Source organism: Pollachius pollachius (genome assembly GCF_949987615.1).
Source record: "Pollachius pollachius genome assembly, chromosome: 2".
NCBI classification, from domain to species: domain Eukaryota; kingdom Metazoa; phylum Chordata; class Actinopteri; order Gadiformes; family Gadidae; genus Pollachius; species Pollachius pollachius.
Window position 1 is genome coordinate 42799259 of NC_136935.1, and position 15455 is coordinate 42814713.

Genomic DNA, 15455 nt, shown 5'->3' on the forward strand with positions numbered 1-15455 from the left:
ATGCTGAGAGGTCCATGAAGACATTCTCAGTTGGTCATTCGTAGCATTATAGTTCAACCACCCTTTACCTGTGAGCAAAGTGCAATGGTATATGTGTCTGTCCCCTATCCAGTTTATTCTCACTATGTGATAGGTTAAGAACGTGTATCAGTATCAAGATCCAGATAAGAACTCTCTTTCTCTACCCTCACTCTGTGCCCGCACCACTCCTCGACAGCTTCTCACGCTGAACGGTTGCAGAGCTCTCTGTCTGTCGTGAGATCTCTTTGTGTGAGGATGTCAAATAAGGAGAAAAGTGTGTATGTGGGGGAAGAATGCTTCCAGGAGCATGGTCCAACAGTGATGTTTAGCAACATCAAATACTGCATTCAGGAAAGAGTGGGTTTGCTCTGCAAAAAAGGTCCAGAAAAGGTCATTCTTAAGGATATAAGGTAGGATCGCTATACAAGCCTCCGGTTACCTATGTTAGGCTATTTGTGCATTAGTCTTTGATTGCAATCGACAATGGTTCATTGACTCTTCAACAAAAGACAATAGTATATTTCCTTATGAAAACTGATTTTAATTTCCTTTACACATTCATTTGTTTATGATGTCACAGGGTGAGCCATGACATCATATTTAATTATTTATTTATTATTAAGTAATCACTCATGTCAGGTTCAATAAAGCTAGAGGCCAAAAGTTGTTATTATCTCAATATTTATTTATTTATTCACTGTTTGTCATCACCCACCACATCATTGTTGTTTTTTATCGGCCGTCACAGTGGAATTCTGAAACCTGGGATGAATGCCATCATGGGCCCCACTGGAAGTGGAAAAACATCGTAGGAAAACACAAACACACACACACACATACATCAAACAGACATACACACACTATCTATTGTAATATGATGTATTGTGTGTTGCCTCCAGGCTTCTGGATGTGATTGCAGGGCGGAAAGACCCGGCTGGATTACGACATGGAACCGTCTTTGTTGACGGCAGACCGGTCACAAATGACCTGAGGCTTACCTCGGCCTATGTCGTACAGGTAAACACACACACACACACACACACACACACACACACACACACACACACATATATTAAAAGAGGCAACAAATAAATACAACATTGTATAGCCTAGCTTTGATCAAGCCTTTCTGTTTTTGCCCACCATTTGCCCGTCTTCAGGATGACGTCCTCATGGGTACGCTGAGTGTGAGAGAGAACCTGCTGTTCAGCGCCAACCTTCGCCTCGACCCAAAGAACCACTCCTCTGCAGACAAGCAGAGCAGAGTGGAAAACATCCTGGAGGAGCTGGGCCTAACAGAGTGTGCTAACACTAAGGTGCAGTGCCACACCGACTTATGTGTAGTGTCACTATCAAAAAAGTACAGAAAATAGACAAAATACCTCTGTGTGTGTGTGTGTGTGTGTGTGTGTGTGTGTGTGTGTGTGTGTGTGTGTGTGTGTGTGTGTGTGTGTCCGTGTCCGTGTCCGTGTGTCTGTGTGCAGATAGGGACAGATTTTATACGAGGTGTTTCTGGAGGGGAAAGGAAAAGATGCAGCATAGGGATGGAACTCATAACCTCCCCATCCTTGTTGTTTCTTGATGAACCTACCACTGGCCTGGATGCATACACCGCCAACTGTATCATCTCTCTTCTCCACAAGTACAAAATGCCCACGAGCACACACACACACACACACACACACACACACACACACAAACCAACCAGGCACAAGGGGTTAGCTATTAAAAACATTGTCAAATAAACATGCACTCATCTCTGAGAAGTTCTCAACTGCTGATTTTATATACAGTTGTATTTAGTTTCCACTTTCTATTTTTAGCGTTAGAAAAATTACCGAGCTCCGGACCTCTGTGACCTCATAGTTGGCTTTGGGCATGCTTACCAGTACTGCAGCCTTGGTTTCTTCTCTTGACTTAATGAGTAATCCACGGCCCCTGAAATGTGTGCCCAGACTCTCTCGGAATGGAAAGACGGTGATCTTCTCCATCCACCAGCCACGCTACTCCATCTTCGAGCAGTTTGACCAGTTGACCCTGATGCATAAGGGGGATGTGGTGTATGCAGGCAAAGCTGATAAAGCCTTGGAATACTTCAGCCTCCTTGGTACGTTTGCATCCACATTATAGTGAAGATGTTACCGGATAACAAATTAATATCATGTTTTATTAATGAATGAAAGACAGTTCATGTGCCATAGATGTATAGAAATGCTTAAATAGGAGGCAACATTAAGTTATACGTTTATGAGTTATTAAATAACTAGTGAAAATATTGTTCTATTTTAAACGTTACACAATAGTGATGCTAAATAAACTGAATTTTGTAGCACTTAGCAGTAGATGGGCTTTTATTGTTCTCAACCATACACGTGTAATTAGGTTACCAGATTAAGGCCTTCAACAACCCTGCTGATTTCTTCCTGGACATCATCAACGGAGAAGCTAAATCAACATTAGAGTTGCCTGCTACAGGTAAAACTCATGAAACACTCATTAGTATAGCACTCTGTGTTCTTGTCCTGCTAGAACTAATTTGTGCTACTGATGCTTATACCAATGTAACGTGAGCACCAGGACCCAGGCGCAGAGACAGTACGAGTCCAAAGTCTATTGAAGGTTTGATAACCCAAGTGTCAACAGTCAAAAATAATAAACACTGCAAACTGCAGGGTTCATAAACTAACTTAAACTGAAATGCCAACTTATAATATCGTTAAGAGGAAGAGAAACAAACACCCAATGGAAAACATTCTTTAATGTTGAAAAGATCAGGGGTCCTGTAACACGGCAGAAGCAGGAACGTTTGTGAAGGAGAAGAATCAACCACCGGTGGGAAGCAAACATTTTTTATGGCACAGAAGTGCAGGCAATGATTTAATAATTGGTCGTTGATTCTCACTTAAGGTTTGTGTTGACCAGCTTTGGGGCATGGCAATGTAATGATTGATGGAGGGAACAAATTGAGTGTGACAACCAAAGGGCCTTGTATGTTTTGCTTTTGCTTGTTTGCTTGTCATTAATGAGCAGGTAGGGTTTTCTTGCGTCTTGCTTAAGAATGCCTACAGATAGACTGTGGACATTGGGGTTTGAACCCAAAAGCTTTCAGCTCGGAGAGAAAAACTCTGAAACTACCCTGCACATTGTTTGTGTCTAGATGGTAATAATCCGTTGCTGGTGCAGTTCCGCAAGTCGCCTCAATGTCAGCAGGAGTTTGAAGAGGTGGAGCAGGTCTGCCAAACCTTCAAAGGAGGCTTGATGACCGAGGGGGAGAAGGTTGACTATGTGACCTCCTTCTTCTACCAGGTCAGTCAATGCCATTGCCTGAAACATAATTCAAACACACAAAATCTAGAGTGTGTTTTTTTTAATAGAAAACCCACACTCTAGATTTTGGGTTGTGTTTGTGAATTATATTTCATCATTCAAAGTGTAACTTGGTCGAATTAATAAGTGATGGGCTAAAGGTCGTGAAATGATGAGGTACATTTTTTTTGTTGCCATGGCTGCGACTTGTGCAGTATTGTTATGATTTAATTATCTAGAAATCTGAAAAAAACGATCAAGGTTGCAAGCAGCCTACACCATGTGTGTTTTATAAAACATAAAAAAGTGGTGAGCAGAAATCTTTTAGGGAGTTTACTTTAACAAAATAACTGTATAACAACTGTAACTGTAACAAAATAAATAAGATCTACAAATAAAGTCTAATTTTGTAGGCAGGTCATAGTCAGGTCATAACCATGTTGTGTTATAGTGGGTCAGTGGGATTTCCACTTGAACCTTTATTTTATATTACCCTCACGTGCAATCCGGCCTGATAAGGCGAACAATACAGCTGCAAGCCACAATGATATTTTTTCAGCCATATAATCATGTTCATAAACCCTGAGTGTTTATTGATGTGTTACTGTTTGTGTCTATGTGTGTGTGTGTGTGTGTGTGTGTGTGTGTGTGTGTGTGTGTGTGTGTGTGTGTGTGTGTGTGTGTGTGTGTGTGTGTGTGTGTGTGTGTGTGTGTATTAGATGCGTATACTGTCTCACAGGGCGGTGCTAAACCTGCTGAGGACCCCTCAGACCTCCTACGCTCAAGTGGCTCTTACCGTTTTCTTTGCTTTGCTGGTGGGACTCATCTACTACCAGATACCCTTAACCCTCCCCGAGGGCTTACAGAACAGGTGAACTCCCCCCCCCCTCCCTCTTAAGGCCTTGGACATTGCAACTTTGCATATTGGGGAGCATTGCATAGTAGCATTGGAATGTTTGTCATTACATGGGTAGCAATGTTACTTTGGGTCATTGTTTAGTTATACATCGTGAGATGATTTGTCATGGTGAGCAAGTTTTGCGTTTCATGCTACCAGAGCGCTTCTCATGCAAGGCGTGGCAAAATAAAGTTTCATTAGGTAAGGGTGTATTTACATTGATTTAGGAATTACATTACTACACCTCTCTTGAGTCCTCCCAATAGGTAGTATCCCCCTATCAGAACAGGTGACCTCATAGAACCAAGACACCGCCCACTATATATCAGAACTATATACCTCACCATATAGAACCGATGCAGCGCTCACTATAGATCAGAACAGGTATACCTCACCTTACATAATCATTACACCTCCCCTCTAGATCAAAACAGGTATACCTTCTTCAAGCGCAGTCTTAAGTAAGCATTCTGTCAGTTCTCCATCCAGTTATTAGGTTAATTATTTTGTTCATTTGTATTTTGTTTATATGATCTGTGTCTGACCCTGTTCTCTCTGTGTGTCAGCCAGCCAGGAGTGGAGAATGGGCCTGTATGGCACCAAGATAGACCTTGTTTTCTTTCTTCTCCTTATTTTACAGGAGTGGGGCCTTCTTCTTCCTTGTCATCAACGTGGTGTTTTCTAATCTCTCAGCCGTTGAACTCTTTATCAAAGAGAGAGCAATATTCATGTGAGTGTGTGTGTGAGTTTGAGTTTTGTTATGGTCATTGTGACACCAAGGTTACCGCACACCACACATTCAAGGTCTACTGACATGTTTATGGTTTACATTTTGGGACCTGTAGAATAAAACATCTTCATAGTGGAACATTAGAAATGACTACACAGGGCTACAAAGTATTATACAAAAATATAAATGCCAAATTAGCCAAAGCACCTGGATTTATTAAGATGTAGTACCCAAATATAAGCAAATGTACCTGGCAATTATTATGACTGAAGTAAAAGTATGCAAAAAAAATTGATTTTAGATTATATCTAATCTAATTTTCAAATTAGATCTAATCTAATTTTAGATTAGATTAGATATTTGATGATTGCAAACATTCCTATCTTTCCATCATTTTCTTTTCCCTTCAGACTCTGATTGTAGTTTGCTAATATAATGTATATGTTTTTTTGTATAGTAGGCAAACACTGACATTGAATTTTTAAATGTTTTTCCCAGTCACGAGAATGCTAATGGGTATTACCGTACCTCCGTCTACTTCCTGTCCAAGATCGGTGCCGATCTCCTCCCTAATCGCATCGTTCCCAACATTTTCTTCTCAGCCATCTCCTATTACATGATGGGTATTTAACACACTGACGCACAGCCACCCTAAAGAACACAACATTATCATTATCCTCCACTCTCCAGCAATGACCTACAGTCATATTGTGCGTATTTCTATTGATCTAGGTTTGAAGCCCGCCATTTTGGATTTCCTTTGCTTCACGCTGACCATGACTCTGACCAGCATCGGGGCAGTCAGTGTAGCCTTCATGGTATCTGCCACCGTCAATTCCCTGGCCATGGCCAACCTGCTGGTTGCTCTTCCATTTGTCATCATGATGGTGAGTCGGACCAAATGGCGTGCACTCACTCACTAGCATCAGCAGAACAACAATCTGAAATAAGTGAGTGGCATCCTTTCTCCATGTTGATCTTCATCCTTCTTCTAGGTATTTGGCGGTTTTCTGGTCAATCTCAACAATATGCTGAGCTGGCTGTCCTGGCTGGAGTGGATCAGTATCTTCAAATACGGAATGAACGTATGATATAGAGTGAATGTCTTATAATTGGGGTTAAGGCTGGGGAATACAATTCATTTGAGATGCTTTTTTCATATTTGTTGAACTTGTATTTCATCCCGACATTAACTCAAATACTCTGGGAAAACAAAATCTGGTATGTATAGCTGACCTGTATTAACCCTTTCCAATCAACCATCTAGCTGGGGGGGTCAGTGGGGGGAACTGTTTCAGCGTGTTTCTTAAAGAGTGACGGAATAAATCCTTCTGTCTTCACAAGGCGATGTTCATCACCGAGATGACGGGACAGTTGTTCTACGTAACCGACAACATCACGTGAGTGCTAGAAAGACCACATTCACGCATGCACAAAATAGATCCATTCAAAAACCAAAACATTCGTCTCATTTTGCGCTGCAGCATTCAAGGGGAGATGTTCCTAAAAGGCCAGGGCATAGACTACTCTCGCTGGGGCTTCTGGCAGAACCAGGTGGCCCTCATTGGAATCTCATCGGTGTCTCTGGTCGTGGCGTACATACAGCTACGGAGGATCAAACGCTGGAAGTGATACCTCTGTCTTTATGTGGGTCTATGGGTCAACCGGTGGCAGTCATGATCTGTATTACTGTTAAGAATCTGTAATACATCCCTAATTGAGGTTAGGTACAATACAATATATACTTTTGTCTACATTTTGTTTTCTCTCTCTTTCTAACACTCTCTGAAACACACTCTGGAACCTGAGGCCAGGATAATCTGCCACTAAGCATACTGAAGAGTGCAAGTGGACATGTACAGCGCTGTCCAATCAACTCACTAGTCTTTACAAAGCTTCTTAGGCTGATCGTTAGCGGCAAGCTTTTTTGCCTCTGTCCATGCAAAGAATAATTAAGTCATATTTGTACATTTTTATGCATATTTTTTATCTAAAAAGAACTGCATTATATTAATATCGATAAACATAGCTGGTGATGAACATTTTTTAATTTGTATTTGAATACATGTGAAGAAGTGTCTAATGTCACATTTTGATGTCATCATTTTGCAGAAACTTTTGTCTAAAGTGATATACAGATGAGACTGAGGAAATTCAAAGCACACAGTCTATGAACAACTTTTAAATAAATAATACAGTTGTTTCCAAATATAAATGTGAAAAAAATGTAAATTGTTCTCATACTTACTATTAATTTAAAAGTCACTTTTTTCATTCAAAGTAGTAACTTTGTCTTACTTTTACTCAGAATGAAGACAAATGTAGCCCAATTTAGCCCCAACTACTCAGAAACTGTATCAATTAATCCAGCTGAAGTAAACATGGAAAAGTTATATGCGACCCCAAATCGGTCTTTAGTTCATTTTGGTCTCAAATTTTCCCGTTACAAATTTGGTTGGAGTCTGTCTGTCCCCTTACAGGTACTGTTTCCCAAGGTTACCACTGCATTTCCAGTCCTCGAAGCCATTCCATGCATTTCAGCACCACACGCTCATCAGCACCACAGTCGCCCTCCTCCTCATACTCCACATCGTCATACTTGTGCTGTTCGTTCAGAGGACATATCTTCACTATCGAGCTAATGTCACCCAGAGCAGCCTCCTTACTGTTAGTTATAATGTTCAACCTACTGCTGGGTGTTGCGCACTGTGGTGGTAACAACACATGCCGCATTGAGGGGCTTTGCCTATTCCTTCCAGACTTTGATGCCTTGTTCATGGCCTCAGCCCCAGCTGCGGTGCTGTTAGCTGTCAGTGTCGCGTGTTGTTTTCTCTCAGCGCTCCTCCTCTGCAAAAGGTGAACAGCTTCCGGTGTCAACATCAATGTAAAACCAGCTTCTTTCTGGCAAACATCGCTGTGGTTCACCTGCAGGTCCCTCTTCATAGAGGAAGCATCGCGACACATGTGGCTGTACAGCGGTGTCTTAGACGCGGCCTTGCCTGCCTTTGAAGGCGTGTGGTGGGAGACTCCTGAGAGGACTGTTGACGAGGGCAACCGTTGATCACTGCTTTTGATGTTCAGTCCTGGTGCTGCTACTACCTTGGCAGTAGGCAGACGGCTCTTAGGTTGGCTCTTCCTCCCCGAGCTCCTCAGGTTGAGGGCGAGACGCTCCTTCACAGAGATGCATTTTTCGTCCGCCGAGGCCTTGGATTTGTTGAAGGCCGTCGCCGGCAGACTGAGGCGTTTGGTCTGCGTGTTCTCTCCGCCCGGTCCTGGACCAAAGGCCGAGCGAGGTTGTCCAATCGACGCAGCAGGGGGAATGAAAGGCATTTTAGCAACACACAGAATCAAATAAGAGAAAAGTTCAGTCTTGCACTGAAAAAACTCAATGGAAAAAATAGATGCACGCATAAAACAGGAAACTGTTGATCTCAGTAAAGCAGGCCAGTCGGATGTATCAACCGCCATACGGGGTGAGGCGGCTGACTGACTGCTTCTCAGGATGCACCAACCTTAACGTATCCCGGTAAAGGTGTGGATCACATGGGGTGTACTATTTCTCGGTCAGTAGTGAGAGGCTGAGGCATGGTAATACCCTTAGAAAGTGAACGACAAACAGCCCATCCTTATCTTCACTTAGAAGCTCAGAGAGCTAAAATAAACCTCTGCTTTTAATCCTCATGTGTCAACAAAAAACCACATGTTGCACGTGGTACTATATTTGTCATGTAACACATGGACACATGGTGTTTAACCCTCCCACAACATTTTGTTACAATTCTGAAATTTGAAAATGTGAATTTGTGTGAATATAACTCATTATTTGTGCAATTGACCAGTATTAAAAAAAAAAATACAACATGCAGGGTATTTCTCTCTTCAAAGTCATCGGGTAAAAGGGATGAAAACGAAAACTTCAACATAAAAAGCATTTATTAGACATGTCTCTACATGAAAACACTAAAAATAGGGAGTACAGCACATGTGATAAAGTTTTTTCTATGACAAACACAAGATCCCCGTACGCCATTGTATTTGGCTCTTATGGTGTAAAATGTCCCCATATGACATGAATGTAAAGACATTGAGGCCTTTTACAAGTTGACATGACCTTTACAGGTGGTCATGATCTCTACAGTAGTACATGTCCTCTAAAGGCGGCAGTGACCTCTACAGGTGTACATGTCCTCTAAAGGCGGCAGTGACCTCTACAGGTGTACATGCAGGCAACATGGGCCCTTGGCCACAGCACATCTTCCAAGGCTCAGTGGCAACAACGAAAAGTGTGGTAGACAGACTTAAAGTATTGAACAAAAAATTGACACAGGCTGCAACCCAGAACCATCCTATGAGAGAAAATCTTTTTGACATAACACAAAATCATAACTTATGCACCTTTGTTTGTAGCTGGAAAGGGTGACTGCTCTGTGGAGGGCAGACTTCCAACAGGAGAGAACAAGTGAGGGGGGGGTTGCTGGTGGTGGAAGACTGAAAGGTGAATTAATATGTTGGAATATCCTCTCCCTTTTCCCCTGGAGAACGCATAGATACAATTTAAAGATAAACAACTTTATTGAACAAAAAAAACAATGGCGTGGCACATTTCACTCTTCTTTTCCTCGAAGAATCGTTCTTCTGGAGGTGTACGGAACGGTTCATCCATTTTAGAGAATCATTACATTTGGGTAAAACAACATAAACGTAAGCATGTTTGTGTATATTTGTATTTTGGTGTTAGCGGGATGCCTTACCATAACCTAACTAGATGTGGTGGAGAGTAAATAATTGGGCTCCTCTTTGATTTGTTTAAACTCACAGGCATGTTAAAGGCCAGAAGACAAGATATCAATTAGATTTGAACAGTTATAGAAAGAGCTGTTATAGAAAAATATAAGTAGAATAGTATACCTTAATAACAACAGTGTAAAAATGTAAATGTAAACAGTGGCCCTAAAGGTAGATGACCAAAACAACAGGCCTGCTATGAATTTGGGAAGCAAAAGAGAAATAATGTAACAATCGCTATTGCTGTGGCAGTAGGTAGCTACTTTGGATTCCAGAAATAAACATTGAGATTGCCCTGTGTAATGCAGTTTGTATATTTTTGAGTTCATAAATGGGTTTAGTCTTCAGTGACTCATTCATTAGGTGAGGGCTGCAAGCAGCGCTTAACTATTGTTATTCACAGACGCTCCTTTCTGCTTAGTTCGATTTATACACTTCCATTTTTGGCCGCTGGGGGCGCCATTTGCATCCTGATAACAGTGACCCAGTGTGAGGGAACGTAACGACGTGAACAAGGTTACCATTCAATTGAATGTAACAGCTAGCGTGATGCTAAGCTAGCTGACAGCTAGGGGCATCTACGGGTTTTGCTTGCAAGTTACCCACGGCTATCACCGAATGCTATTAGTCTTCTCCTCCCTGCCGTCTTGACATCTCCCTCGGTAATACTGGACGAATTCGTGTCGACTGCCCAGAGTCCGCGAATTCAAGTCCATTCATAAAACAATCTTACCTAGCTTAAGCAATTTAGCTGGCTTGTACAACTGAGGAGGACCAAACGAGCAAGGTAAATCGGCGTTTTGGCTAGCGTAATGTAGCCGACTGCAGCATTATCGGGATATATTACAGACTACGAAAGGAATTAGGCGATCTATAACAAATCCCTAAGGATATCGGTTTAGTTGATTATAAAACGTTTCTTATACCTTACATTTTCTTCGTAGGCCCTACTATCTCAATTAATTCAAAGCTATTTCACCAAGTTGTTTATTCACGTTAGCGATGTATGTGCCACATTGGTCGATTGGATAACGTTAGTTATCTGGAGACATCAAATAAACGCCCATTTTGTTATCCTTCCTAAATCTGCTTGTACCGATCAAACTAAAATCGAGTGGTAGTAGTGGTTTGCTAACTAGCCAATGTTAACGTCCCTTAGCTTCTAGCTACACTTCTACTGCTCTGACATCCCACGTAACCACGCTATGCTGCTGAGGAGCAATCACTATTTTGCCTGTTGGCATTAACATATTTTTTTATCGTTACGTGGAAGTATTTACTAGTTGGCCTACAATTCATGTGCCTGTCATTCGAAGTTGTGCTGCTAGATGGATGAGCCTCGCATTGATATTTGGGTCGGTTACTAGTCCCCATCTCTTTCTAGACTTCCACTTCTAGACCGCACCCAGACGAGATGTCGCTACATCAATTCCTTTTGGAACCCATCACCTGCCACGCTTGGAACCACGACAGGACACGTAAGTGCCACATCTTGTATTATCCTCAGCATAACTAAATGTTAAAATTGCAAAGGTTTAAATTTTTCCCCTCCATTGTATTAATTGAACACAATTGTTTTTTGGAAGTGTGCGTTGTTCAGAATAGTGTTTTTCTTTTTATTTAAATAAAAAAATTGTGCAGAACTCGCCATCAGTCCGAACAACCATGAAGTTCACATCCATAAGAAAAGTGGAAACCAATGGGTGAAGACCCATGAGCTGAAGGAGCACAATGGACACATAACAGGTAGATGTGAACCAACCCATATCACCATTACTTCATTTAACGACCAAGTACCATCTTGTGGAAACCATTAACACGAACGTTCATGCTAACTGTTATGCTTAATTTTCTTTATTTATTAAAGGTATTGACTGGGCCCCTAAGAGTGACCGCATCGTAACGTGCGGGGCGGACCGTAATGCCTACGTGTGGACCCAGAAGGAGGGCGTGTGGAAGCCCACCCTGGTCATCCTCAGGATCAACCGCGCTGCCACCTTTGTGAAGTGGTCTCCTCTGGAGAACAAATTTGCAGTTGGCAGTGGTGCACGGCTCATATCTGTCTGCTACTTTGAGTCTGAGAACGACTGGTGAGTCTTGACATATTTGAAAGGCTGTGACTGAACCATACTTTGATTTTGTAATTGTCAGTTTCTTCATACCGATAAAGCTTTCACACGTTAAATCGCTTTAAAGAATCTTACAAATGTTGAATGTTATTTTGTCTGTGTGCACCAGGTGGGTGAGCAAGCACATCAAGAAGCCCATCCGCTCCACCATTCTCAGCCTGGACTGGCATCCAAACAACGTCCTGTTGGCTGCAGGCTCCTGTGACTTCAAATGCAGGTGAGTCTCTTTAACGATTTACCAGGCGGAGGAAGATTAAACAATTCTAGATAAAATCCACACCTCTTCTTTCATCCCGTGGGACCTCATACACCCCTTCTCTCTCTTCATCGCTCTCGCTCTCCCACTCTCCGTCTCTATGTCTCTCTCTCTCTTTCTCGGCCTCCAGGGTGTTCTCGGCCTACATAAAGGAGGTGGAGGAGAAGCCAGGCCCAACCCCCTGGGGCAACAAGATGCCATTCGGGGCTGTACTTGGAGAATTTGGAGGACCAGGTCTTTATCCTTGTGTCACTTTACAGCCCACTTACTTTTGATTACCATGTTAGCTAAATAGGATGACATGTTATATCTGTGCGTTGTATCAGGTGGAGGTGGGTGGGTCCACTCTGTGTCTTTCTCTGCCTCCGGCAATCGCCTGGCCTGGGTCAGCCATGACAGCACGGTCACTGTGGTGGACAGTGCCAAGATTGCAAGGTACACTGAGACTCAAATGAGCCTGCAACTAGCCAGTGTTGTAAAGTTCCTCACTGTTATTCCAGAATAATCAAAGGAAGTTTTGTCCCTTCAACATCTTGAAGGAACATCTTTCATCTTTTTTAGTTGTAAGCTTAAACAAAAAAAGAAGGCTGTTTGAAAGAGTCAGATCAGTTCAATGAAGGTACATGACATTAGGGATCAAAGTAGGGATCATATTCCACCAAAGGAAGTCTTTGTTTACTCATTATTTTAGAAGTAATCAGAATATAATCCATGGGCATAAGACAAGAGTCAAAGCCTTATTTTCTGCTAGGCGCAAAGGTAACTTGAGGCAAGGATGCATTTCTTTTTTTTTAGTGAGATGGATAGCGGAAGGAAGAGAGCATGGGAGGAGCAATGGGGGACTTTAGCTTTTTCTGCCTAGGAAAGTCAACAACAGTGATTGTCTGACCAGTGACAATTTGGTCAGAGAAGAGCCTACCGACCAACCAAATGACCTACTGATCAGAAGGTTTCAGCACTAGCTGATCTCTTTGAGGAACGAATGGTGATGAATGTCCATGTGTGCAGTCCTTCTCAGCTGAAGACGGAGTATCTCCCCCTGCTCAGCATCATCTTCGTCACGGAGAACAGCGTGGTGGCGGCGGTAAGTGCCCCCCTAGGACTGCTCGACTATGGAGAAAAAAAAATCCTAATCACGATTATTTGAGTTAATATTGAAATCACAATTATTCTAAAAATTCTTTGAGTTTGAACATGATGCAATTATTGAGCATTTCCCTCTAAAAAACACTCAGTAACTGAGAACTTAAAAAGGCCCCCTTTTAAAAAAATACACAAAATGTTCAAACCGAAAATGTTCAAATCGAAAATAATGTACAAATATGTATCCAGCTGTTCAATTTTTATCAAACATTTAATGAATACAAATATTTTTTTTAAGGGAAAAAGTTTCGCCTTGAAAAAAAGACACAATGTTTAAATCGAAAATGTTCAAATCGAAAATAATGTACAATATGTATCCAGCTGTTCAATCTCTATCAAACATTTAATAAATAAAATGAATATGCTTAAAGAAGAAAAGAAAACGTCCTTAGACGGACACCCTCCCACCAAAACCAATGGAGGCTTCATTGTTGTCACTGTTTCCAGGGCCACGACTGCTGCCCCATGCTGTTCCGTTGCGACGATGCCGGCACGCTGACCTTCGTGTCCAAGCTGGACCTGCCCAAGCAGAGCATCGCGAGGAACATCTCGGCCATGGAGCGCTTCAGGAACATGGACAAGAGAGCCACTACGGAGGACCGCAACACTGCCCTGGACACACTGCACCAGAACAGCATCACGTACGCCAGCATTCATTCACACTGAATGTGCATGTGGATGGAGAGCGTTACTCATGCTAACACAAATGTATTTCAGAATGCACATGCTTAGTGTACTTAACCATGTGTGTGTGTTTTTGTTATTTGCAGCCAAGTGTCTATCTATGAAGGAGACAAGCGGGACTGTCGCAAGTTCTGCACTACTGGCATTGATGGAGCGATGACCATTTGGGACTTCAAGGTAGATATCACACACACACACACACACACACACACACACACACACACACACACACACACACACACACACACACACACACACACACACACACACACACACACACACACACACACACACACACACACACACACACACAACATGAGTGGTCTCCTCTGCCTCTCGTATGGATTCTTAGCACAAAATAATTGATTTGTGTTTGTTTGTTTGCCTTCTCAGAGTCTAGAAGCATCTATCCAGGGACTCCGCATCATGTGAATGAATCCACTAGTGCTGCCGGCTAACATTCCCCTCACCCCCCCCCCCCCCCCCCCCCCCCCCCCCTGTTCGTCTTACCGCCGTGTCCCATGATGCATCTGGGAAACAACACACGACTGTTCACCACCATGAGTGTCTGCTGAAGCACTGACAAGACCACGCCCCGCCCGACACATGCACATCTCTCGAAGCCATGTGCCATGTGACATCACTGTTTGATTGTCTTTTGTTTGTTTTAAATGAAGGCTAACCAGAGGTCAAAATGGGAAAGGGCCTCTGTAATTGAAGTAAAAGTGTTTTTATGTTCTCTAACCTCCTGTACCAAAAGTTTGAACACTAGATGCATTTTTTTAAAACCAAAATCAGACCGTATTGGACCCCCCCGTCTTACCCGTTTTGAGATTGAAGCTCTGAATACCGGCTATATGTAGAAGTGACGCTTGATCTATTGACGGTCTGAAGGTGCTTAATATTTCCCGTGAAGGAACACCATTGTTTGGTGGGGTTATGTGATATTGATATTCTGAGGTCACGTTGTGGGGAGACTGAGGAGCGACCATACAGTACTGATTGTGGAAGGAGAATGCATCGGTCCAAACCCTGTGTGGAGTCACGGCACTAGCCTCTGTAGCTACTGCACTAAACCAATGTCAAATGGAGGGTTTGTATGTAACAGATTATGAGCTAGATGTGAAATAAAGACTAAAATACATTTACAGTACAAAATTGGCGGTCTTGATCTCTTTATAAATTGTAACGGGCAGGGCAACAAGGAATGGACCCTTGTGCTGTCGTATTTTATTTGAAATGGTTGTAGATGTAGGCTTTATTCAGTATATGACCTACATTTTTGTTGTAGAAATATTCTTGGATTGATAATATTTCTACACTTTCATTTAGTCATTGTGTGGGAGTATAAGGTATTTATAATTGAGTAACTGATTGGCCGATATAATGAGGCAGGGAACATGGAATATGCTTATGAGGCTAAATCTTGGAACTCCTGAATATTAGTTTAATATTTTCTACTGAAAACTTGATTTATTTATCGTTCAGCCATCCGGTTCCACC

General features: G+C 42.3%; 2 protein-coding genes across 3 annotated transcripts; both read left to right on the top strand.

Moving 5' to 3' along the window:
• Positions 1–276: 276 nt before the first annotated feature.
• On the top strand, positions 277–6587 carry abcg2b (ATP-binding cassette, sub-family G (WHITE), member 2b; the record flags this gene model as incomplete). Its single annotated transcript, XM_079759038.1, has 15 exons — positions 277–431; positions 770–829; positions 921–1038; positions 1182–1337; positions 1506–1663; positions 1977–2128; positions 2404–2496; positions 3179–3327; positions 4047–4198; positions 4866–4955; positions 5454–5578; positions 5688–5842; positions 5951–6040; positions 6300–6355; positions 6440–6587. 15 exons carry the CDS (start codon positions 277–279, stop codon positions 6585–6587), a joined length of 1857 nt encoding a protein of 618 aa, XP_079615164.1.
• Positions 6588–10292: 3705 nt separating this feature from the next.
• arpc1a (actin related protein 2/3 complex, subunit 1A) lies at positions 10293–15095 on the top strand. 2 transcript variants are annotated; one of them, XM_079730587.1, is made up of 11 exons: positions 10293–10527; positions 11108–11218; positions 11382–11486; positions 11608–11830; positions 11979–12086; positions 12256–12359; positions 12452–12560; positions 13134–13209; positions 13716–13909; positions 14039–14129; positions 14346–15095. In XM_079730587.1, exons 2-11 carry the CDS (start codon positions 11155–11157, stop codon positions 14382–14384), a joined length of 1113 nt encoding a protein of 370 aa, XP_079586713.1. In that variant the 5' UTR covers positions 10293–10527; positions 11108–11154; the 3' UTR covers positions 14385–15095. The 2 variants fall into 2 exon arrangements, with proteins under 2 accessions (XP_079586713.1, XP_079586712.1); XM_079730586.1 differs by having other exon boundaries at positions 10294–10527; positions 11125–11218.
• Positions 15096–15455: the final 360 nt, after the last annotated feature.